The 26,420-nt window shown below is 34.6% G+C and overlaps 1 protein-coding gene across 2 annotated transcripts in view; it reads right to left on the bottom strand.

Annotated features, from left to right (window-relative positions):
* DPP10 (dipeptidyl peptidase like 10) overlaps nt 1-26,420 on the bottom strand; it is an 800,949-nt gene that overhangs the window by 551,831 nt on the left and 222,698 nt on the right. For both annotated transcript variants that reach the window (XM_070768724.1, XM_070768732.1), the window contains exon 3: nt 22,876-22,971. In XM_070768724.1, coding sequence (XP_070624825.1) covers nt 22,876-22,971 — 96 coding nt within the window. The remainder of the gene's footprint in view (nt 1-22,875; nt 22,972-26,420) is intronic.

Raw genomic sequence — 26,420 nt, 5'->3', positions numbered from 1 at the left:
ATTTCTCAAATATTAAACAGAAAAGCATTTGGGCTGCATCTCTGCATGTAAAGACACCATTGTTCCCTCACCCAGTACTACTCTCTGACCCATTTTTGTTCATTTAGAAATTTCTATTCATTCTTGAAACCCCTGCACAAGCTGTATTTCTTTTGTAAAGGTTCCACCACAGAAAGTCAATATTTCTTCTGCTATAAATTTTGTCTTCAGTATATTTCTAACCTCATATGATACCCAAACATTTTACTGAAATTATTTGCCTACATTTCTAACTTACCCTTGAGTTAATATATAAATCATCATTCATCTGTATTTCCAAAACCATACATGGGTGTGGCATATATATGAACTCAGTATGTGTATATTTAAGTAATCAAAACTGCAGAAGAAAATCAAGAAATTTACTCGTGTAAAATTTTTTAAAAATCAAAAGAAATTCATGAAATTATATTGAGGCAAGTGTTTTGTTGTTGTTGCTGTTCACAATAATACAGCTTCAATTTTCTGCTTTATTGTGAAAATATAGATCAGTTTATAAAATAATCTCAATTTTTGAAATACTTTTGAGAACATTTCCTTTTCATCAATCATGTCCTTGATTATTTGATTATGGGCTTCCTGATGACTCAGACAGTAAAGAATCTGCTTGCAGATTTGATCCCTGGGTCGGGAAGATCCCCTGGAGGAGGAAATAATAACCTACTCCAATATTCTTTCCTGGGAAATCCCACAAACAGAGGTGCCTGACAGGCTTGTCCTGCCCAATCCCTGGACAGGAGTCCATGGGGCTGCAAAGAGCTGGACATGACTAAGTGACTAACATGCTTATCCGAAGTAACTGTTATAATTAGTGAAAACAGCTCAGTTTCATCAGCAAGTAAAACAAATAAAAGTATATATTTGACCAGCTGGCAATCACAGAAATAATGAGATATAAACTAACCATAGACTAATATGACCATATAAAGGCAGTTGGTAAATATCATAAATTTCCACAGTGGTTTCAAATTTTACTCAAAGAAAATACTTTTAGTACTTCAAGGAAAAAAGAAAAACAACCTTTCACAAACTCGTATCTGTACAAATGCATAACATAGAGACCTCCAGTAAAAACACCACATAGCATTAAATCACATAAAGCACTAAAATTGCTTTAATTAATTTAAATTAATAATAAAATTTATATAATAAATTTTAAATTAATTTAAAAATTAATATTTCTTCTCTTCCCTCTTGATCATATTTGATTCAAATTAGGGACTTAATTCACCATAACACTTACTGAACATATACACGCTACTATATGTATAATAGATAACTAATAATAACCTACTGTATTGCACAGGGAACTCTATTCAGTACTCTGTAATGACCTATATGAGAAACTAATCTAAATGTATATGCGTAACTGATTCATTTTGCTATACAGCAGAAATTAATATAACATTGTAAATCAGCTATACTGTAATACCAATTAATTTTACAAAATAATAAGTATCATATACTAATTCAGATTTTTAAAAGAAGTAATGAATTGGAAAAAATGATGGATAGATACATTACAAAGAAATAAATTACTAGTAAAATAAGACTGAACATTATATTTGGACACTTTGCATATTACTACAAGTGTCCGAATATATCCTTTGATCTTGAAAACATGCTGTGTGCTGTGGTTTCCATCCTGTGCTCCTTGAAGCCCTCAAGCTTTCACAAAAGACTCCAGGGGCTGCCAGGAAAAAAGGAGAGACATTTGGCAAACTCCAGACCTCCTGCAGGATTTAAACTTTATTCAGAGGAGTTATTTTCTTTGTCTCTTCTCTCTCGCTCCTTTCATGTGTGTTTTTGTTAGAACAAAGTCTCAAGACAAAAAGAGATGGAAAACCAAAGCTGTAAGAAGTCCAGGGAGTTCTTTAATAATTATCACAAACTCTAATTTACTGTGAGGCCCCTGAAACAGTATTTTGAACTCACCGACGGCCTTCAACTAAGTGAGATCCCTAAAATTAAGAATGTTCCCAAATTTACACATGAAATGGAAGCACAACTAGGGCATGGGTATTCTTTTTTTCTTTTTAATTCCTAAATTGATGTCAATTGGAAATCTTAAAATCCAATCCAAGACATGGGATAATTTCAAGTTTTCTCATAAAATGTCTCTCAAATATCTTCGGTTTTTATAAATATTAAAGCTATCTTTATTAGCTATTGTGTAGAATTTTAATTTCATTAAAACTTCAAAATAAAAAATTATCAAGCATATAACTCATGTAAAGATGCAGAAGCTCATTAGTGCTTATTAATTAGTCATTGTAACTCCTTTCTGGTGAATAGAGCTGCTTTGATGCTGCATCTCATCAGACTTTCAGTGATTTATTGATCCTAAATTTCCTTTAAATTACAAGGAATGTTTTGGTGATCTGAACAACCTTAGAAGAAGTCAAAACAGAATAAATGTCATTCAGAACTTAAAAAGTAAAAAATGTCCAAAGTTTATTCATATGAAATGGTATCTTACTAGCAGTACTTTCAAGATGTTCTCCCAAAATTCTACCAAATTATGTGTGTGAGCACTGTGTGTGCTCAGTCATGTCTGAAACTTTGTGACCCCTTGGGCTATAGCCCACTAGGCTCTTCTGTCCATGGAATTCTCCAGGCAAGAATACTGTAGTGGGTTGCCATTTCCTTCTCTAGGGGATCTTCGCAAACCCAAGGATCGAACCCGCATCCCTATGTCTCTTGCATTGGCAGGCAGATTCTTTACCAATGCACCATCTAGGAAACTACCAAATTATACATTTTAACAAATATAGTTGTATTTAGCAATTATCACACTTTGCTAAAAAATAGAAACATCAACCTTTGAGAAACTGGGAAGAATTTCCATCATCTTCTTAAGAGTTGGATTAAAAACTCCAGTATTTGGATCACCAGGCTATGTTGTCATAAATGAATACATAACACACACACACAGACACCCGCACACACATGAGTCTTTTGCTCCCATTTGCTACCATTGTCCATCCCTTGGATCTAAAATTCAAGTGAGTGTATTAACCAGATAATTAAGTCTGCTGCTTAGGTGCTATTTAAAATATCATACATGCTTTACCATACTTTCTCAGTCTCTCCTCCTTACAATGTCATTCTTACAATATCCATTAGAATGTCAGCTTTTAGAAAATACTTGGGAAATAGGAAGGACTAGGGAAAACATTTATGGAGCCCATAGGTTTTATAATCTGTAGTCCTATAAGTAAAGAGATACAGACTTGAATACAAGCAAGACGAACCTTCCTAAAAGGGGATTCTTGGGAATGCAACATGATATTTTTCATTAGTACTGTTTAAAGTGTCAGAAAGGGACTTCCCTGGTGGTTCCAATGGTAATGAATCCTCCTGCTTTGCGGGAGACCTGGGTTCAATCCCTGGGTTGGGAACATCCCCTGGAGAAGTGAAAGGCTACTCACTCCAGTATTCTGGCCTGGAGAATTCCATGAACAGAGGAGCCTGGCAGGCTACAGTCCATTGGGTGGCAAAGAGTCAGATACTACCAAGCGACTTTCACTTGGAAAGTATTAGAGGGGCAAGAATTGAAGAGATGGGAAAAGAGGCAATATTCATTTTCATAAGATGTCACTAAGCTGGAGTCTGCTTAGATGCTAAAAAGTATCAAAGCAGATACAGTTTCACCTGTTCTGTATGTGGATAGTTGGAAGACCCAGCAGAGTCAATAGGAATAAATGCTGAGTCTAGACAGACAGTCTTTACTCCAAAGATAAGCAGCAACACAATGTTTATGATAAAAAATTTACAGAATATAATCTCGGGGACTGAGAGGGAGAGATAATGGCTGATACTAACCTGTTTATGGAAGACTAGATATTTTTCTTAAAAAGAAATTAAAATGAATTAAAAAGTCAAAATGTATTAAAGATCTAAACGTAAGACCAGAAACTATAAAACTCCTAGAGGAGAACATAGGCAAAACACTCTCTGACATACATCACAGCAGGATCTTCTATGACCCACCTCCCAGAATATTGGAAATAAAAGCAAAAATAAACAAATGGGACCTAATTAAACTTAAAAGCTTCTGCACAACAAAGGAAACTATAAGCAAGGTGAAAAGACAGCCTTCAGAATGGGAGAAAATAATAGCAAATGAAGCAACTGACAAACAACTAATCTCAAAAATATACAAGCAACTCCTATAGCTCAATTCTAGAAAAATAAATGACCCAATCAAAAAATGGGCCAAAGAACTAAATAGACATTTCTCCAAAGAAGACTACAGATGGCTAACAAACACATGAAAAGATGCTCAACATCACTCATTATCAGAGAAATGCAAATCAAAACCACTAGGAGGTACCATTTCATGCCAGTCAGAATGGCTGCGATCCAAAAGTCTACAAGCAATAAATGCAGGAGAGGGTGTGGAAAAAAGGGAACCCTCTTACACTGTTGGTGGGAATGCAAACTAGTACAGCCACTATGGAGAACAGTGTGGAGATTCCTTAAAAAACTGGAAATAGAACTGCCTTATGATCCAGCAATCCCACTGCTGGGCATACACACTGAGAAAAGGGAAAGAGACACGTGTACCCCAATGTTCATTGCAGCCCTGTTTATAATAGCCAGTACATGGAAGCAACCTAGATGTCCATCAGCAGATGAATGGATAAGAAAGCTGTGGTACACATACACAATGGAGTATTACTCAGCCATTAAAAAGAATACTTCTGAATCAGTTCTAATGAGGTGGACAAAACTGGAGCCTATTATACAGAGTGAAGTAAGCCAGAAAGAAAAACACCAATACAGTATACTAATGCATATATATGGAATTTAGAAAGATGGTAACAATAACCCTGTATATGAGACAGCAAAAGAGATACTGATGTATAGAACAGTCTTTTGGACTGTATGGGAGAAGGAGAGGGTGGGATGATTTGGGAGAATGGCACTGAAACATGTATAATATCATATATGAAATGAGTCGCCAGTCCAGGTTCGATGCACGATACTGGATGCTTGGGGCTGGTGCACTGGGATGACCCAGAGGGATGGTACGGAGAGGGAGGAGGGAGGAGGGTTCAGGATGGGGAACACATGTATACCTGTGGCGGATTCATGTTGATATATGGCAAAACCAATACAATATTGTAAAGTTAAAAAATAAAATAAAATAAATCTGTTTAGTAAATTAAAATGAAATATGATAGTATGTGGCAAATATAACCATAGACAAACTGTAAAGAATAAAATGGATAATTATATGAAGAATAAATATAGTTAAGGCCTTCAAGAGCCAGAATTTCAATAGAAGCATTGGAGGTATTCATTTAGCAGAACTGATGCCTAAATGAAGATGGAAAAAAAGTCATGTGGAAGGTAAATTTGGGGAGCTCTTGAAATATGCAACTTAGTCAAGAGAGGGAAGTAATAACTGGTGTAATGATAGGTAAAAAAGACAGAGCAAAGAATCACCTTAAGCATTATGGGTCTCTTTGGGGGAAGAAACCAGATAATTCTGTTGTCAAAATGTCACTTCTTGGCAAAACCCAGGCCAACTCTACCAATCACTGTGTCTTCCTTTAAAACCGACCTTTTAGATTGCATGAAATCAATAAATCTACAATCAGAAAATTACTATAGAGGTCAGAAAAGCCAGTAATATAGTAACACTGATTTATACTAAAAATTTCTGATTTATAACAGGAATATAAATTTATAAACTAATACTGATTTATAATAAAGTTTTCCTGGTAGCTCAGATGGTAAAGAATCTGCCTGCAATGCAGGAGACCTGGGTTCCATCCCTGGGTTGGGAAGATCCCCTAGAGGAGGGTATGGCAACACACTCTAGTATTATTGCATGGAGAATCCCCATGGACAGAAGAGCCTGGCAGGCTACAGTCCATGGGGTTGCAAAGAGTCAGACAGGATTGAGCGACTGAGCACAGCACACAACAAAAATAAGAATCACTGGGTTGGTTTTGACTATGACTCTCTGTGTTTTTATGACCTTGAGAAAACCCACAGTTATCACAAGATTCACTTAAGTCTAACACAGGGCTTGGTATGATGACTGTGGATGGTGGCAGGTAATGCACAATTTAACTAAAAGATTACTGAACACCAAAAAGGTGTCAGGCACTGAGATGGACCCCACAGAATTAAAATAAACTCAACATTGCTCTCACTTTCAAATATTATGGTACACCAAGGAACAATTTTCTAAAACCTCTTCCAGTTTTGCCTATCTGGATCAATTGCCAGTGTAATGAAAAGTTTGAAAAATCAAAGAAAAAACAGTAACTTGATACATAGAAACCCAATATAAAAAAAAAAAAAGAAAAGAAATTTCTGAACATAAAAACTCAATAGATGCTCATGAAGATATGGTATATTTTGAGCAACTCACCTATTTTCTGCCTGATTACATGGATCTGCAGACATTTTCAGTTCTTGGTATAAAGAATCAGCTCTAAGGAACCAACCTACCCAGTAGCCCAAAACTACTCTCTTTAAGGGTCCAAATTATTCATATTTTAGAAGTTTCCATATTTGTATTTGTCTTTTATGGTGCAACTACAGATAATGCTGCTGCTGCTGTCATTTAGTCACTAAGTAGTTTTAAACTCTTTTGAGACCCCATGACTCCTGTCCATGGGGTTTCCCAGGCAAGAATACTGGAGTGGATTGCCATTCCCCGCTCCAGGGAATCTTCCCAACCCAGGTATCAAACCTGCATCTCCTGAATTAGCAAGTGGATTCTTTTACCACTGAATCACCTGGGAAGCCCTAAATAATGAGAATAATTCAGTAATATATATTGCCCTGCCGGCATGCAGGAGACCTCCAACAATGTACTGAATTCTAGCATAGTTCCTCTAGTTTGAGATATTTGGTTTTGACTCAAGTGTAATTCCATGACAAAAATGAATATTTCAGGGATCCCAACAGAAACAAATATGTCTAGTCTTTACAACTTGTCTCACCAATTGTGGAGAAAAAAATATTCATTTTTTAAAATGTGTGTAACTTGATATGGGAGTTTGCCCATCAGTAATCAAAATCCACACTATGACTGGTCATAATAGTTCATCAAGATAATTTAGTTCCTTTGTTAAACTTTAAATAAACTGAATGCTTTTCTTCCTTTGAATTGCTGAAAGAAGAAATAATGTCCTCTATTATATATATTGCTTCTAAATCTGTGAGGAAACATTTTAAAGCCTACCCTCACAATTATGTCTGTTTTCAAATTAAAATGCGGGTCTGTGTGTGGCACCAAATTACCAATTCATTTGTGAAAATAACTACATGCAAGACATTGTTTTTCGAATCTGAAAATACAGACAAAATTTAACATTTCTGCTTGAGGAAACTGACTTTACCAGTGAAGGTCTCAAACAGCTGAGCATAAACTAGTCCAGGAGGCTTTCTCAAAAACTAGAGAAGACTAGGAAAGCCAGGGCTGAATTTCAAGCAGAACTGAAGCTTCTACTTCTGCTATAGAAAAGAAAGGTTTGAGGACATAAACTCAACTGGGGAACATGCAACAGTGTGTGCCTTTTCCATGGTTTGAGCACTTTTCTTTGGTATGGCAAGTTTTGGAGAGTAGAAAGTGGTAATTTGGTAAGAGCAAATACCAGCTGTGTGTAACCAAGGCTTTTCAGCTCATTCAGTGAATTATAGGATCTTTAAACAATAAGAACTTTATTGTTTAAATAAACAAGTTTATTCATGTTTAATATTTATATTTATTTATATTTAAATAAACTTAATAAACATTAAGTCACTCAGTTGGTTGGGGATGGGGGGTGGTGCTTCCCAGGTAGCTCAGCAGTAAAGAATCTGCCAATGCAGGAGCCACAGGAGATGCAGGTCATCCATGGGTCAGGAAGATCCCTTGGAGAAGGAAATGGCACTCTAGTATTCTTACCTGGGAAATCCCACTGGACAAAGGAGCCTGGCAGGCTCCATCGGGTCACAAGAGTTGCACATGCCATGGCTTTTCAGCTCATTCAATGAGTAACAGGAACTAAAAGTAATAAGAACTGACAAATGTGCCCTCAAATATGATAGCAAGAGTTGGGATTTCAAAGCAGATAGGGAAAGTGATAGCAGGACGTTTAGCAAATTTGGCCAAAACAAAACAAAATTAAAGTAGCACAACAAACAAAAAATTAAAGTAGGACATTTCATGATCTTTTTCTTCTGTACTCTTATCTAAGCAGTTTTTTTGACTAAATTTTAAGTAATTAATTTTTTTCTCCCAACTTTATTGAGGCATGATTGGTGAATGCAAATTGTATATATTTAAGGTGTACAAGTTGATGTTAATATATCAGTTCAGTCACTCAGTCATGTCTGACTCTTTGTGAACCCATGGACTGCAGCATGCCAGGCTTCCCTATCCATCACTAACTCCCAGAGCTTGCTCAAACTCATATCTATGAGTTGGTTTATATATGCTTATACACTATGTATTAATCAACACAACAAACTAATTAACACCCATGACCTCACAGTTAGGGCTTTCCCGGTAGCTGACCTGGTAAAGAATCTACCTGCAATGCAGGAGACTCCAGTTTGATTCCTGGGTTGGGAAGATCGACTGGAGAAGGGATAGGCTACCCACTCCAGTATTCTTGGGCTTCCCTTGTGACAGCTGGTTAAAAAATCCACCTGCAGTGTGGGAGTCCTGGGTTCGATCCCTGGGTTGGGAAGATCCCCTGGAGAAGGGAATGGCTACCCACTCCAGTATTCTGACCTGGAGAATTCCATGGACTGTATAGTCCATGGGGTTGCAAAGAGTCGGATACAACTTTCACTTTCACTTTTCACCTCACAGTTAACGTTTTCTCTTTTATTTTCTTTTATGTCTTAGCGGATGTCTAGAAAAACAGTACAATAGTGTTAACTGTCATCACATTGCTGTACATTAGATCCTCAGAATGTATTCATCTTGCATAACTGAAACTTTGTACCCTTAATCTCTCCTCATCCTATAACCTGAGGAATCTCTCCGCAGGTCCGCTACTTACTAGCTATAGGAGCCTGGGATAGTTTCTAAGGTCTCTGGGTTTGGTTTCTTCAGTAGTGAAGCGGAGATCATAAACACTATTCAGAGCATTGTTGTGAGGATTAAATAAAGTCGAACATTACAAACAACCAATTGCCTGGCACATACTCAACACCCAAGTAATAATTAGATGCTGTGATTCTCACTATGGTACTTTGATAAAAGTAATGCCAAGCATATTGGTTGACTTGGCGAAGGCCATACTATTTAGTGAAATGAATATCAACTCTCTGTAAATAAGAACAGAGACAGAACTTTTTACATGATTTAACATTTTTAGAGAACTTACATCCCAGGTGATGCTCACAGTGGCTCTAGGAGGAAGTGAAAGACAAATTATCTTCTCAGTCTTGTGAGTAATGACTGGGCTGCTTAAAGAAGTGGAGTGACTTGCCTACCAGCTCAACCAGAGACAGATGTAAAGTTCCGATTGTTGGAGACCTAACCTTTTCTTTGTCAAGCATTCTGCCCTGACATATAGACAGGTTGCTTCTCCACCTCAATGGTTGGGAGGACCTCAGAGAGCAACATAGTCATCTAAAATCAACAGTCAGAAAAGATTATGCAGTACTTGGTGCTACAAGAGGTGTTACTCTCTTTTCTTATTAAGAGAGTTTATATTTTTTATAATCTTTTGAATATAGTAGCATCTTTGTGGAATTAAAACTCAAGAATGGCTATGTAAAAAGTATTTTGTCATGGGTTTATACCATGACTTTATGTTGACATGGAGAAAAAAATTATGAAGTCTCAGAACTAAAGTTACACTCAGAGATCTTTTACAATTTTCTATCCATTATATGAATCCTACTAAGGCATCCTTATCATGTGATCACCCAACCTCTCTGTAACATTAATAAGGAATGGAGAAATCACTACTTTTTACTTAAACTAGCTTCATCAAAAGAAAAATTAAACAATTAGCAAAACTGGTAATGACAGAAAATCTAGTGAACATTCATACTCCTAGGAAAAAGTGGGAAACATATACACATAGAACTAATTAATGTGTGTAATTTTTCACTTACAAATTGAATATCACCAGGGACCAGGTAGCTGCAAGCTATCTGCTTTCAGATGCTATTTAGAAGAACAAAGAAGTGACAGGTTAATGGTTTGAGTACACAACTCCAGTAATGAATATTCAAGCTCATTAAAACTGGCACAGGTATTGACAGCACAAAGAAGTATGCCAAGGTGTTATCAACTGAAAGTGCAAAGTGAGATCAGCTTTTAAATTATGTTTCAGAAATTCCATATGGCCAGTCAAAACAAAGAGAAAACACTGTTATGTCATATACTGGAGGTTTCTGGTATGGGAACAAGAAGCAAAGGAATTTCTGTGAAAGCTGACACAATTCCTTAAGGTTTTAGGCCAAAGTACCAACTGGTTTCCTAAACCAAAGAACTGTTAAAACAGTGGTTTATACCATGACTTTATGTTGACATGGAGAAAAAAAAAATTATGAAGTCTCAGAACTAAAGTTACACTCAGAGATCTTTTACAATTTTCTATCAATTATATGAATCCTACTAAGGCATCCTTATCACATGATCACACAACCTCTCTGTAACATTAATAAAGTGAAAGTGAAGTCGCTCAGTCGTGTCCGACTCTTAGCAACCCCATGGACTGCAGCCTACCAGGCTCCTCCGTCCATGGGATTTTCCAGGCAAGAGTACTGGAGTGGGGTGCCATTGCCTTCTCTGTGCGATCGACTTGGAGGAGTCCTATCGCCGGCACTCGCTGAGGTTAGGGGTTCGCCGGCCGCCAGGGGGCGCCGCGGCCTCGCGCCGTGCGGGCCGTTGCGTTTCCGGGCACTGGGGCCCAGTGGAGAAATCACTACTTTTTACCTAAACTAGCCTCATCAAAAGATGGAAGACTATGCTTGTTACATGTAACATATTTCAGTTGAGCAGACATCCATCCCCACAGGCTTTCATTTTTGTTAACTCTGAAATCTGCATGAAAAATCAAACCCCTTACTAACAGGATTGCCTTTTGCATCCAATGATGGTTCTGATAGCACCTCCAATTTCTTGTTTCTCGAGGTCTGATTTTTTCAATCATATTGCAAGAATTCACACTCATAATTCTGGTTTAATCTCCTTGCCTTTACCCTTAAAGATAAATGTATCCATTTCCCTGGTGGCTCAGTGATAAAGAATCTACCTGGAGATCTAACCCATAGGAGACGTGTGTTGGATCCTTGATCTTGGTAGATCCCACATGCTGGGGAGCAAATAAGTCCATGTGCCATAACTATGACCCTGTGCTCTAGAGCCCAGGAGCTGCAACTAATGACCCCACGTGCCACAATTTCTGAAGCCCATGCACTCTAGAGCCCAAGGTCTACAACAAGAGAGGCCCACATACCACAATTGGAGAGTAGCTCTTGGTCTCCACAACTAGAGAAAAGTCTGTGCAGCAATGAAGACCCAGCACAATCCAAAATAAATAAATAAATAAATATATATATATATATATGTTTTTTTTTTAAAGGTATGTTATATCATTCAGAATTAGCACAGGAACCATGGAATCAGCATACAGATCATTCCAGATCATGAATCCATCAGCATTCCAGATCATAAAAGATCAGCATTCCAGATCAGCATGCAATCCTCCCCTCTAGCACATCACCAACAACAAATCTCCTTTTTTGCTTCATTTAGATTTATTCCTTTCATTTTTCCAGTCTTTTGTATTTCACACTCATATTTGTATCCTTGGCTGAATAATTACCATAGCATGTTGGTAATCATTCACAAGTTGATCATAATTACTTAGAGGCTGATTACACTATTTTTTTTTCACTTTTATGTATAACAGAAAAAGTTAAATTATAAAAATTGTATAATAAATGGCATGATCAGAATATCCCCTTCTCAGACCTTCTTCACTGCCCCTAATTCTCAATGTTCATTTGAAACAAGACACAACTAATATTTTAACTCATAAATAAATGCATAGGTCATTAAGCTATTATCATTATTGATGATTAAAATCTTGGCATCTTACAAGACAAGGTAAACTGCATTATCAGATTAACTGGTGTCATTTGGTAAGTCTCTTAGAAACTGATACGGAGTAGAATCAAGTTTTGAAAGTGATAACAGAGAATTTTAAAATCCGTCTAATACTACTGCTAATAATAATAATAAAACTTCCACTTAAACTAGATAATAGGAAGTTCAGAAGTATGCATTGTAGTCACATTGCCAATTACTTTAAGGCCAATTGTGCAACCACATGCAGATTTGGGTAATCCCAAGTGAGAAAACTGGTGCCATCTCATTGATATCTAATTGACTGTGTTATTCAATCAAACCCACTGATCAAGAGGAACCTGAGGTCCAGCACAGCAATGGTGATGAGGTCTTCCCAAGGGGAGTATTCAGCTACTGAGCCAGGCTCCTGAATCCCAGTGGAATACTCTGTTTTCTAGCCACATTAAATTTTAAATCCCACATTAAATTCTGTGCACATCTTATTTCAGAGTTCTTGTATAAATTGATTAGAGAAGTTTCACTTTTCCAACATTAATTATACAGTTTATGCTTAATCTTACATCTAAAAACTATTTTCTATACGTGTTATATCTTTTCTTAATATTATATTTCTAAAACTTTAATTTGTTTATAGTTATTATGCTCATTGTTGCCTGAAATTGATAGTACGATATATTACCTTAAAGCTTGAATCTGCCTCCTTTTAGCTGTGTGGACCTGATAAAGCCACATTTGCTTGAAACTTCAGTTTGTTGATTTATAAAATGAATGTATCTTCACTTAAATTAGAGAACTATAAATATCATGTATGATAAGTTAAAAATGCAAGCATGGTTACTAGCTCCTATTAGATAAATCTCAAAATAACATATTATGGACATTAAAAATAAATTAATGAAAGAATATATTACAAACTTTTTGCAGCCCTACAGGACTATATAAAAATAGTATTTAATATTTACCAAAAATAAAAGATAAATATTGAAAAGAAATAGAAGTAAAATGCTAGATATACTATTGTATGTGCCTCTTTGAGCAGACGTGAAACCAAGCCACTGTGAACAGGATGGAACATTTCAGTTGACTAAATGCTCATGCTTGAAATGAATTACTATAGAGAATCTTAGCCTTTTACTGTTAAACAAAATTATCTCAAGCAATTCTTCTAACTAAAGACTTTCTGAAATGTACCTGTGTGTTTAATACTTGTTTATCCAATATAACATAGCAGAATAGTTGACTGTGTGTTACCCAAAGGTCTCAATGGCCCATCCCCTCTGACTACATGACTAACACGATTAAGTAAAACTGGCCTTAGAAAGAAATGCACACCCCCCTGCCCCCTGCCATACACACAAGCACAAAACATGACTCAGGCAAAGCAAGTTGCATTAAAAGCTTTATGTGTAAATGTCACTATTTTACTTTTTTTGCAAGACTTTTTTTTTTTTTACAGTTACAATTGATGATACAAAAATGATTATGCTTTCTCAAAATCACCTAAAAATTCTGTTCAAATTCAAACTGTCAGATATGAGTCAAAAGAAATCTTCCCTTATTATTACTAATCCTCCTCTTAATATGTCTCTCCTTAAGCCAGATATGTGTTTTTGATAGTTTATAAACAGTATTAAAAATTAGTTTAAGGAAAATACAAAAATAGTTCACTGAAGACATTTTCTCTAGGGTGATGTATTCTGCCCAACATTGAACATGGAAAACCTGGGTTCTGGCCAGACTTAAGTGCTGATTTTGAACTGGGGAGACGTGAAGAAAAAAACAGTGGCTCAACTTACTCATGTATAACACAAAATTAATGCCCACTCTGCCTCCAAACAAAGTTTTTCAAAGAAACACAAATATCTAAGGCATGTTGAAACATCTTAAAAAAGTGGAAGAGTAAATGTAAACAGGAATGTATCATAAACATATTAGGTGAAATTCCTATTCTAGTTCCAAGGAAAATGATATAGCTGGTAATGATCTGAGTAACTTCAAATTCTTCTGTTTTAAAATCATAATTTAATAATATGATTCTGCTAAAGTAGATCAAAGTATAACAGGTATAGTAAAATGATAGTATTAATATTCTAAATATACACCAATCTGAGTTGATTGCCTTTTTTCACCATTAATTTTAAACACACACACAGGCATAGGACATTACAGATAGTTTACACACTATGCCAATTCCTATGACCCTGTCATAATACTTCCTTGTTGTTCCAGGGACATCCTCTTTCTAGTCTTGGGCTCATCTGACCTCTACACTAAGACTGAACTTCACCTTTTCCATAAAGATGACTCCAGTTATTCTTAACTCAAATTGATCTTTTACAGTTCTTTTTTTTTCCCCTCAGTAATGACCCAAGAGTTTATCATCAAATTGTTGTCTGATTATTTCAGGCATGTTATCTTCATCTAGTTTCTGAATTCCCTGGGTACCATAATTATATTTTATTTCTTTTAAACATGTCAGTGGTTCATGTATATATTAGCCATAACTACTATCACATATAAGAGGAAACTGTATCAAGTAAAGGAGAGGCAAAGAGAATAAAAGAGTTCAAAAACCAAAATGTGCTGGAGTTCCTGTATCATATCAGGGACAGAAGTGTGGAAAATGGAGATGTGGTTTGGATTCTGGGGAAAAGAATGTTAACCAAACCTCATCATAGTCCGAACGGAACATTTCTGGCAACTCGCCAATTATCTCTACTTTCTACTCCAATCACAGTATTTTGATTACTAATTTTACTTCTTCACATTCTATATCAGAATAGATACTGTAAACAATGGGGAATGCATTCATAATTTCCCTGACCAAAAAAAACTGTGTTTATTGATTTTTACATCCTATATCTAGAAGAATTTTTGTCTATTCTCAGTAAATATATCTTGAATGGATAAAAGGATAGATGGATAAATTGAGGGAAAAATAGATGTCAAAGTGTCTATTAATCTACATTTGTGCTGAGAAACCCAGTTCCTGGGCCAAAAAGCCAAGACCAACCATGATTATGTGGAATGCACTGTAAGTACACAATCTGTTTTATTGCAAACCTTCTAAATGTCAACAGGTTCCACCTGGAATATACAGAACTGTGCAGGGCACGTAGTTTTGGAATTCAATAATGCTTGATGAATATAAGCATAAATGTTTCTTACCACTCACACAGACTTTTTTGTTCCCTTTAAAAAATCAAAATATACTTTTCTACTATAAAAAGTAGGTTGTAACATGAAAGTTTAGTTCTCAAAATCTAAAGTTCAGTTTATATTTTCAACTCCCTTTAAATACTCTTAAGTAAACCATGTGTTATTTAAACATAGGAATTTTATTTTCCTAATATTTTCCCCCTGAAATGTTAACACTGGATTTTATGGGTAAATCATTTAGTATAAATATTATCACTTTAACATAAGCTGGAATCTTTAAAATATTTTCTTAAAAAACTATATTTTAATTTCAAACAAAAGTAGGAATACTTTCAACTGGTATGTAAAATTACCACAGTTTGATTTTTATAGTAAATATTTTAATTTTATTTTTGATTTCTAATGTTTTTAATACAGATTAATTTAAATGTTCATGAAAGCATGTGGAGCATATAAATCCCATAGTAATAAAGAGAACATTTTTGGCAGTATGCATAAAAGTAAATATGCTTTAATGACATATTATCATGCACACTTTAATTTTGGCAGGAAGTGATCTACTCTTGATAGCAAGATACTTTGACATCCTTACTTTAAAATATATCAGGCATGATAAACTAATTAAATTATGTTTCAATAAAAATATAAATTACTCTCAAAAACTCATAGTCACAAATTCAACTCTAACTTTTAAAAATATCAGCTTTGCTGATGGTTATATATAAAAAAAAGAAAAAGAGAGAAAAATTAAAAATCAGTTGAAAGAGTTAAAATTTTGAAAGAGTTAAAATTTTGACTCAGGGCTGGGAGTCATAATGCTGTCAGAAGTGTAACTAGCTCCTTGCACACAAATAAATCCATTTTCTGCAACACAATAAAATTGAACTGAGGGACAAAAATCCTTGCATGTTAAAACAATGCCAAACAAGCAAAGAAACAAATCTGATTATTTTGTCTGATTTCCCTAAGTATGAGTTCCCTTATTACTGTAAATATTATTGGTACTATTTCAGCAATTTGTTTTATTTTTCATGAAGATTACAAGAATGGCTTTTTACTTTATATTAAAAATCTTGAATATAATTTATCAGCATAAGCCTGCTGGAGGTATTTTAAAGAATTATTAATTACCCAGAGCATCTCTAAAAGCTGTCGTCAGGATCTCTACTATTTGAAGATTTATTAGGTTCCAGATTTTTGCTTTTCATATGTGTGTTCTTATTTTTTTGCATTTACCTTTTATCTTTGTGTTTTATAAACTATAGCTTGTTTTCATTGTGCTCTTACCTATAGGAAATATTATCCCAAATATTGATGAAGAAACCAAGCTTTGGAAAGCTTTTTAAAATAGCTGAATTTTTTTTCATCTTCTTTTATCTGGTTAATCTCCTTTTAAGGACTTTTTCCTATTTTCAATATGTCATACTTTGACACATCATTTTGAAGATAACAGGTTTGAGTATCATGTGATAGATAAGTTCAGCTGGCTCCAACAATTAGTCCAATAAAATCACAGTTATATCCAGAGCCTCACACATGATCACTCATCCCAGCTAGCCATTAAAAAAAAAAAAAACAACACCGCAAAATCTCATATATGGGATGGATATTGGCAAAGACAACTTTGTATAGATTAAAAAAAAAAAAAATCTATGCACACCATAAGAAAGAGAACCATAAAGAAACTTATACTGATTGTGGGTCAAAGGGGCCCACCTTCATATACCAGGAAATGTATCTCACTGTGCTAAGTGAACTATTTTGAATCCTAGTTGGATCCCAGCAATGTGCTAATTGATGGGTTGACTTTTACATCAATGTGACACAAGTCCTATTTCTCAGGGTTTATTGTCTCTTAGAACTGAGCTGCTCTTAGAGTGACATTGCTAGACTTCAGCCAACTGCAATTTGTTGACCACTGGTCCACAATGGGGTAAGTTTAACTGAAGATAAGCATTTAGATGCTTTGGTAGCAATTTGACAGTGTTGCAAGATCCAAATGCATGATAAATGAACTAATTTATTAATACCTGAGCAGAAGCTTGGCTTTCTCCCATGAAAAATTTCATGGGTCTCCTGACCCCCAGCATGTGTTATGGACTTAACTGTAGTCTTTTCACTATACCCCAGATGTACTTAAAATCCAAAATCTGTTTTTGATGGATAAATGATTTATAACCTACAGAATAAATTTTGACATTAGCTAGTGGTAAAGAGTTGAAGACAGAGTTTAAAAATATAGTATCATTTGATTCCTTTTGTATAAAACTTTAAAGTCAATATCCCAAAATTGTTAAAATTGCTATAAGATCTCTACTTCCATTGCCATCATCCTTATTTTAGAGACTGATTTCTTCTCACCAATAATGTTATTTAAAAAAAAAATAGAGATAGTCTAGATACACAGCATCCCCTGAGATTAGTGTTGTCAATCTAACCTAGATTAGTTAACAAGAAGGAAGCTAGTTCATTTCCTACATTAAAACCTCTGAATATTGTTGACATACTAGTTTCTGTTCAAAATCTGAGAATTGGCATGTAAAGTGAATAACCACTATTTCTCTCACTGTTTGTTTAATTCTGATTTAGGAATTACAAAAATTACCAGTAACAATCCTTTCTATGAGTTGCCTGTATATCCTCTCTCAAACAAAGCATGATATGAAATTTCTTTTTTTGGAGCCCATTTTTATTGTGGTATGTATTACATTTTTGCAATGTAATTTTTGAATGGTTGATTATAAGAAGATAAATTTGGAGACTGTATATGAAATGCCTATTTATCACTTTATTTTCTAGTAATTCATTTTTTATTGTATTTTTCAAAAATATAGATTCATACCAAATAAGAAATAAAAACAAATTATTAAATTTTAAGATAGTGGTCTTTCATAATAGTTTTAGAAGCACTGTCTTAGAGTAGGTTAAAATATGTTATAATCAAGGCAGAAATTTCTATATGAGAGAATCAGCCTCTGGGGTTTACAGGAAGATAATGTGCCTTACTGATGGCAGGAAAAGGAATAGTCACTGTCTTTGCACCTGGAAATCAGATTTCAAGTGGGATAAAAATGTAGGCTGTCTGACTGGGGAAGGGATTCCAGGTACAGAAGACCGTGTGGACAAAAGTACCAAGTCAAAAGAGCTTTTGAGACCTATGAAAAATATCCAGTAGTTCAATATCTCTAAAACATAATGTACAGTAGAGGAGTAGGAAAGAGGCCAAGCTTGGTTCTGAGAGGCCTGGAATACACTGGGAAGACTTTGAAATTTATTCAACTGGCAAAGGGGTCCCTCTGATTTTTTTGAGAAATAACTTTACAATTTTTAGCTGAGCCTTACAAAGTTATATTTGCCAGGAGACTGCTGGAGGTCTAGAGACCCATGAAACTTCTTATTTATGAAGCAGTCTGTGATTAACATATACATGCCTCTATATATAAAACAGGTAATCAACAATGACCTACTATACACAGGGAACTCTAGTCAATATTCTATAATAACCTATATAGGAAAAGAATCTAAAAAAGAATGGATATATGTATATGCATAACTAAATTTCTTTGCTGTACACTTAAGACAAACACAACTTTACTTGCAAATCCACTTGCAAATAAAAATTCACTTGTAAAATAAAAACTGAATTAAAAATTAAAAAAATAAAAACTAGTTATAAAATCACATAAATGTATACATTCATTAAATAAAATTTAGAAAAAATGAATATGCAAAAAGAAAAAAAAATCAGGTCAAAATCCAGGCATTTGTAAACTTGCACTGGTATACAGGAGAGACAGTGTGAACCATATACTATCCACTCTGTTTTAAAGACATCTTTGTTCACTTTTTATACCGTGCTGTTTTTAGTCACCAAGTCATATCTGATTCTTTGTGACCCCATGGTCTGTAGCATGCCAAGATTCCCTGTCCCTCACCATCTCCTGGAGTTTGCCCAAGTTCATGTCCATTGCATTTGTGATACCATCCAACCATCTCATCTTCTGTTGCCCTCTTCTCCTTCTACCATACACATCAATAAATATGCTTATACATTTTTCTTTTAGTGACCACATGAGTTACCATTATATGGATACACCTGGGAAATGACATGATTGCAATATTCAACATGAAGGATTAGTCACACTGACATCTGTAACCATGAGGCTATCAAGGAGGTAATTACTGTATGTGTTAAAAATTGGGAATGGCACCTCAGTGAAACAGTGAAAGAAGATAGGCTTTATACTTTGAACATATTGATTTAAAGAAGGCTCCAACTCTTATCAGCTGTGTTTTGGATAAATTTTTTGCTTTAGCCTTAGTTTTCTGGAGTTCACCATTATAACTTACATGCTATGTATGAAATACATTCATAAATATCCAGCACAAAGCCTAGCATAGAAACCACTCAATATTAGATTTTTCTTTGATGATGGATTGATCCTCAAATGTATGTGGGAGATGAATAACATTAAAGAAGATAGATGTCCAGGACTCAAGGTGACATAACTAGGAAGAAGACACTATAAAAATGGAGATTTCAGATATCTGAGTAGGTATAGGGGAAGGCAGATGTTCTGCTAACCAGGAACATGAGCACCCATCCAAGGCTGCATTGACATTCAAATATATATTAATGGTGAAGGAGCATAATGAATGACATTACTGTACTTCAGCCTACACATATCAGGGTCATCTATAAGCCTTCAGTCTCCTTCACTAGCAATGTATTAAATAATTACATATATATATGTAGTTATATATATATGTATATAATATATTATATATGTATATAATATATATGTAATATAATTACATATTATATTATGTAATATATGTAATAACAATTAACTAAAGTTTGCAAATGAGCATAGGTTAGACTCCTTCCAAATGAGCATAGGTTAGACTCCTATATAATCCACTTATATACTTTGGAATCCTGGTGAAACATTATTAGCAAAAAGAAGCTCACATTTTACATCCAGACATAATCTGTGACAATGAAGCCAGGGTTACACATTGTACTCATAGTTACCATTGTATTTTCTGGCTTTGTGAGGAATACATAAATAGGCCAAGTATCTAGTGATTGCCAGAAAGGTGATCTGGATTGCATAACAGGAATAAATGAAGACAAATCTATTCCCCTGCTCAAAAAGCAACCCAGCACACACAATCTCCTGACAGTGAATCAATTCCTTCAGTAGGATTTATGAAGACGGCATGCCTCTAAGAGCTTAGATTTTGTTTAATCCTGTTTAAAGGGTTGTTTTATGTCAAATTCTTTTTAAGTATTATTGATTTTAGGTTTTACTTAGACTACAATAATAACATTGCAGCTTTATCCAAGGATATAGTCTCAAAATCAAGTTTACCAATGATTGGTAAAGAAATTATGAAAAAGTGATTAAAATGACTTGCTCCAAATAACACTATTGTGATACCTTGTAAAGCATTAGAGTAGAATGTGTGCCCTAGATATTGAAATATGGCCTAATTTAGCACGCGGTTCACTGCTTACACATCCCTCCAGTCCTTTGGTACTTCGATACTGAAGTGCAGGTACACACAGGAGTAAATGACTTTTAAAATAGCCCAATCTAACCTGAGAAGGGAGATGAGACCCATGATTTTTCTTGCTTTCCAAAGTAAAAGACTACACAAATTTCTAACAGTTTGATCAAAATCATGGTGAAGAAAACAGAATATTATTCAGCATTTCAAATTTAATGACTCACATTTTTTTTGATCATCTCCTTCAGTAGAAAATACTGGCTAGCAAGTAAAAAGATGACTTGCAAAATTACATTAGCACATCAGGAGAACAGTTTGTGAGAGATCCACTTAGAATAATACTAGAAAATTATACCCCTTCTTAACATTTAGTAATAGTACTCATCTGAAATAAATCACAGTTTTGTATATCTAAAATAATCATAATGCAAAGGCAACAATATGGCAAGACTAAAGTTTATGAAGAATTCAGAATGAAAATACACAAAAATAGATTAATAAAATCGCTATCATATTTTCTCTATTTGTAATATCATCAGCATGATATTTATCTTGCAACCAATTTCAACTGAAACTTGAGTTTATAGAAAAATAAAACTGAAATTCAATTAAATGCTTTCATTTATTTATTCAAAGAAAAAAAATTACCTTAAGTGCTTGCTAATCTCCAAAAACTGTATCTATGATAGGTAAACAAGTATGATTTGGCCCCTGCCCTAGTGAATTAAATTACATTATTTTTACAGCTTCCATAAATTAACACTTAATTTGCAGACATAAAAGTACTTAATTAGGATATTAGAGAAGAAAGGATGGACTGTGAGACAGTACTTATTAGATAAAAAGGCAAAGCTCTATGCTTTGAAATAATCTAGGCCTTGAAGATAAAGCAAAAATATATACATGTTATGTCTAAACAAAGTGAAGGGCAAAGATTAACAGCTATCAAGCCACAGTGATGGGGCTTCCCAGGTGTCCCTAGTGGTAAAGAATCCACCTGCCAATGCAGGAGACACAGGACATGGGTTTAATCCCTGGGTCATGAAGATCCCCCAAAGGAAGAAATGACAACCCACTCCAGGATTCTTGTCTGGGAAATCCCATGAACAGAGAAGCCTGGAAGGGCTACCACCCACGGAGTCACAAAAGAGTCCTACTTTACTTAGAGACTACAAAACAAAAACAACAACCACAGTGATTACTATGGTTAGGCAAATTGTAAAACTCAAGGAATGGAAATTTGATTTCCTTCTTTCTTCTCTAAAAGACAATTTTTAGTTCTTTATTTATTTTTGGCTGTATCATGCTGCATGTGAGATCTTAGTTCCCCAACCAGGGATAGAGCCTCTGCAACCTTCAGTGGAAACATGGAGTCATTACCACTGGACCACCAGGGAATCCCCTGACTTACTTTTCACCAACACATTTCTTATGACTGGATTACACAGTAACTTTCCCCACAAACTCCCATAAAGACAAACCGAAGTCCCTGGAGCCACTAGGTGATGTGAGTTAATTAATTAATTTAAAATCTAAATGTTTTTTAAAACTTTTTGAAAATAACAAAATAAGGAATAACCTAGAGAAAGCTGAGGCGGTTTCTTAGTCAAGCCAGAAAAAGGCAAAATGCAATATATTCCCATGCTCTTTCTGTCATTTCAGCTTTGTTACAGTCCCCTTAGTTTGTGGCATTTAAACTTAAAAAAGAAAAGCTACAGAGAAAAGAAAATTAACTTGATTGTCAAATTTGAAGCACTTACATGTAGGCTCCCCATATCTATACTTCTACGCCAATGAGAATTACCTAGAGAAATGCTAGAGATATAATATGTGTTTCAAGTCACATAATTAATGATTATGAGGGAAAAGCAGATACAGAGCAGTCAATCTAATGTTTGGGGGATGATTTTATTGAAGACTTATCTTAAGAAAAGGTTTTTATTCATAAGAGCCAAGGTGTACATTTCTGATTAAATGGTATACAAAATCATTGAAGAATAATGTCAATTAAAATATTAATACAAATCCCATTATTTAATTTTCACCATATAGAACATGAAATAAACATGATGTATAAGAACATACATACATACCATTGATCCACCGAGCCTCTGGATCATGAAGCACAAAGTCTTTCCTGAAGAGGTCTTCTAAAGACAATCTAGTTTCTGATGAATTTGTGAGTTCATCTAAAATAAAATAAAATTTAGGTTAGACACTTATGTTACTTTTAAAAACTAATGAATTATAATATTTGGACTATTTTGCTTCAAAAACATGTTAATAACAATATAAAATGGCAATGTTAATGTTCTTTGGCTTTAGAAGTTTGTTCCATGACTTTATGTTGTGATATATAATATGAAAACAGTGAATTGTGCCTCAAAGGACACATTTTTCACCGTTTAACCATAATCCAGCCCACTATTTTCCAAAATAACTTCAACATATTCTAATGATAAATTTACAGTTTTGTTATAAATATCAAAGATGAAGAGGTAAATGTTATAAACAAATATGATAAATAAAACTTCCCAAATTCACCAAATAAACAGAATAAATGCCAAATTTCAACAAATAATTACCATCCAACAAATACTGAGTCTAGGAGTCAAATGCAAAAATTGCAAAAGTAATACAATGCCAGAATATGAATGAAAAGTATACATTCATATTAGTCCCTGACACATAAACTAGGTGTATTTCCCTTTAAATTCCAAAATCTAAGAAATAGAAGAACACAATTTCCCAAGCACCAAAATTAAACACAGCAAGCAAGTTTTTAGATGAAAAAGTCTATACACAAGTTTGGGATATTTTATTTTCTTTGTAAAACAATGCCATTGTTTATTTACTGTATAAAACCATCTTTGTGACCTTTCAGCTGTTACCTAAACTCTTGTTGAAAATAAAGTCTTAAGAATATATGCTAACATCATTACTGCTACTGCTGCTAAGTCACTTCAGTCGTGTCCGACTCTGTGCGACCCCATAGACGGCAGCCCTCCAGGCTCCCCCGTCCGTGGGATTCTCCAGGCAAGAACACTAGATATTGTTTTTTTTAAAGGCTCAGTACTTATTGCAGCAAGGTTTTGTTTCTTCCAGTAGAAAAGTTGGGGCAAAAAAATCAATAACTTTAAATGCAATTTCCTTCAATATGAGTCAAGCATGTATTTAACCCACAAAATAATTGCTCAGAAACAACTGAAAAATAGATAACAAGTGGAACTAGTGAGAATCATGTGATCCAAGCCTAGAATAAAATTATTTGCAAAACAAAATGCTCCATTTGACAGTCTCATATGACAAAATTTAAAATTACTTTATTCATTCAACAAATAATAGGGCTCTTAATTTTCAAGGTGTTAAGTGAAGTAATATAAGGTACAGGAGACATATCTATTTCATGTCCCAAGGGCTTCACACAAAGCAAGAAAGAATATGATAGATGTCAGAATGAGGATATAGAGTGCTGTATAAACAGAAAGAAAGGAAGGAAAATACCTTGCAAAAACAATCAGAAAAGACTTCAGTGAAAAACAAAATGAACAAATATCAACTATTGCTGGTGGGAATGAAAAATGGTACAGATACTTTGGAAGACAGTTTGGTGGTTTCTTATAAAACTAAGCATATAATCTAACAATTGTGTTCTATGGTATTTACCCAAATGAGTTGAAAACTTACAGCCACACAAAAATTTGCACATGGAGGGTATGGTAGTTTTATTCATAATTGCTAAAACTTGGAAGCAATCAAGATGTCCTTCAGTAGGTGAACAGATAAACTGTGGTCCAGATGTTGTGATATTATGCAGTGATAAAAAGAAATGAACTATCAACCATGAAAATCATGGAAGAATCTTAAATTATTAAATGAAAGAGGCCAATTTGAAAAGACTGCATACTGTATGATTCCAACTACTTAACACACTGAAAAATGTAAACATTGAAGACTCTAAAAATATCACAGAAAACTAACCAAAGTGATCACATGGATCACATCCTTGTCTAACTCAATGAAACTATGAGCCATAACATGTAGGGCCACCCAAGACAGGCAGGTCGTGGTGGGGAGTTCTGACAAAACAGGGTCCACTAGAGAAGGGAATGGCAAACCACTTCAGCATTCTTGTCTTGAGAATACCATAAACAGTATGAAAAGTTATAATGCTAGATACATGTAATTTTACATTTGTCCAAATTCATAGACTGTAAAAAGCAAGAGTGAACCCTAAAGTAAAATACGGACTTTGGCTGATAATGATATGTCAATATAAGTTCATCAATTGTAGCAAACATATCTTGGGTGGGATAATAACAGTGCAGAAGGTTTCACCCAGGTGAAGGTAAAAGGGAAATTTCTATACCTTCTGTTCAATTTTACCATGAACATAAAATTTCTCTTGAAAATAAAATCTATTCATTTTTATGTTAAAGTTAAATGACCTGGGCCTTTCAGGTTTCATTTCTGGATCTTTCCTTTGTGGAACTTCCCTGTAGCTCATATGGTAAAGAATCTGCCTGCAATGCAGGAGACCTGGGTTTGATCCCTGGGTCGGGAAAAATCCTCTGGAGAAGGGAATGGCAATCCAGTCCAGTATTCTTGCCTGGAGGATCCCACGGACAAAGAAGCCTGGCAGGGTTCAGTTCATGGGGTCGCAAAGAATCAGACATGACTAAGTGGCTGACACTACTTTCAGGTTTCAAAATACAGAGAAAGGGAATGGCATGGACAAATGAAGGAATGAGAACATTTTAGCGGGAAGGATGAGTGCTTTTTGTTTGACAAAGAAAAAGAGCCATGATTCTATAATTAATTTTCTGTCATAGGAGTTTGGGATTTTAATAAAATGAGCTAATTTTATTAGGATTTCAGAAAATATATTTATTCAATGAGATAGCTCAATAAGACCGGATTTTGTTATAGGTAAGTTTCACAATGTAAAGTTTCCTGAGATTATATAAAAGCACCATAATTTGTCCAGTCCAATCCTTTCAATTTTTACATGATTATATTTCATCATCTCTATTTGATAGGCATTTATTTAGCTGATCCAAGGAAATTAATACAGCTAAGAGTGGGAGGTAGGATCTAACTTTCAATGGGAGGGTAGATTATCCTAACACAATATATTAAAAATGATCCTTATCAACTGAATTGAAAAATTAACTATAATTTTGCTCCTAGGTAAATTCCACATATTTTATTTACTGCATCTTTTAGGCAGATATAAAACAAACAAAAAACACCTTTAAAGCAATTACACCACACCATATAATTCTTATTTTCAAGTATTAATAGTTTTTCAAATACTATTTCTCAAACATGCATTCTTTCATATGAGCTTGAAAATCATATTAAAACCCACCAAAATAGAAATCTTACTAAAATAGCAAAACATATACACAGTGAATAGAAAAACTCTAAACATTTTGTAATATAAAGGTTCTTCTTTCAGAACTTAGTTCACTCATATTTTATGTACACTAATTGTTTCATCTTCTACTTTTCATATAGATCCTTTGTATTTACTATTGTATTTACTAGTAAGTATGTATGTTTTGTTTAGGGTTTCCCTGATAGCTCAGTTGGTAAAGAATCTGCCTGCAATGCAGGAGACCCCGGTTGTAATCTT

The sequence above is a fragment of the Bos indicus genome, chromosome 2 (genome assembly GCF_029378745.1).
Source record: "Bos indicus isolate NIAB-ARS_2022 breed Sahiwal x Tharparkar chromosome 2, NIAB-ARS_B.indTharparkar_mat_pri_1.0, whole genome shotgun sequence".
Classification (NCBI taxonomy): Eukaryota; Metazoa; Chordata; class Mammalia; order Artiodactyla; family Bovidae; genus Bos; species Bos indicus.
Note: the sequence above shows the minus strand (reverse complement) of the source record. Positions and strands in the feature narration are given on the sequence as shown.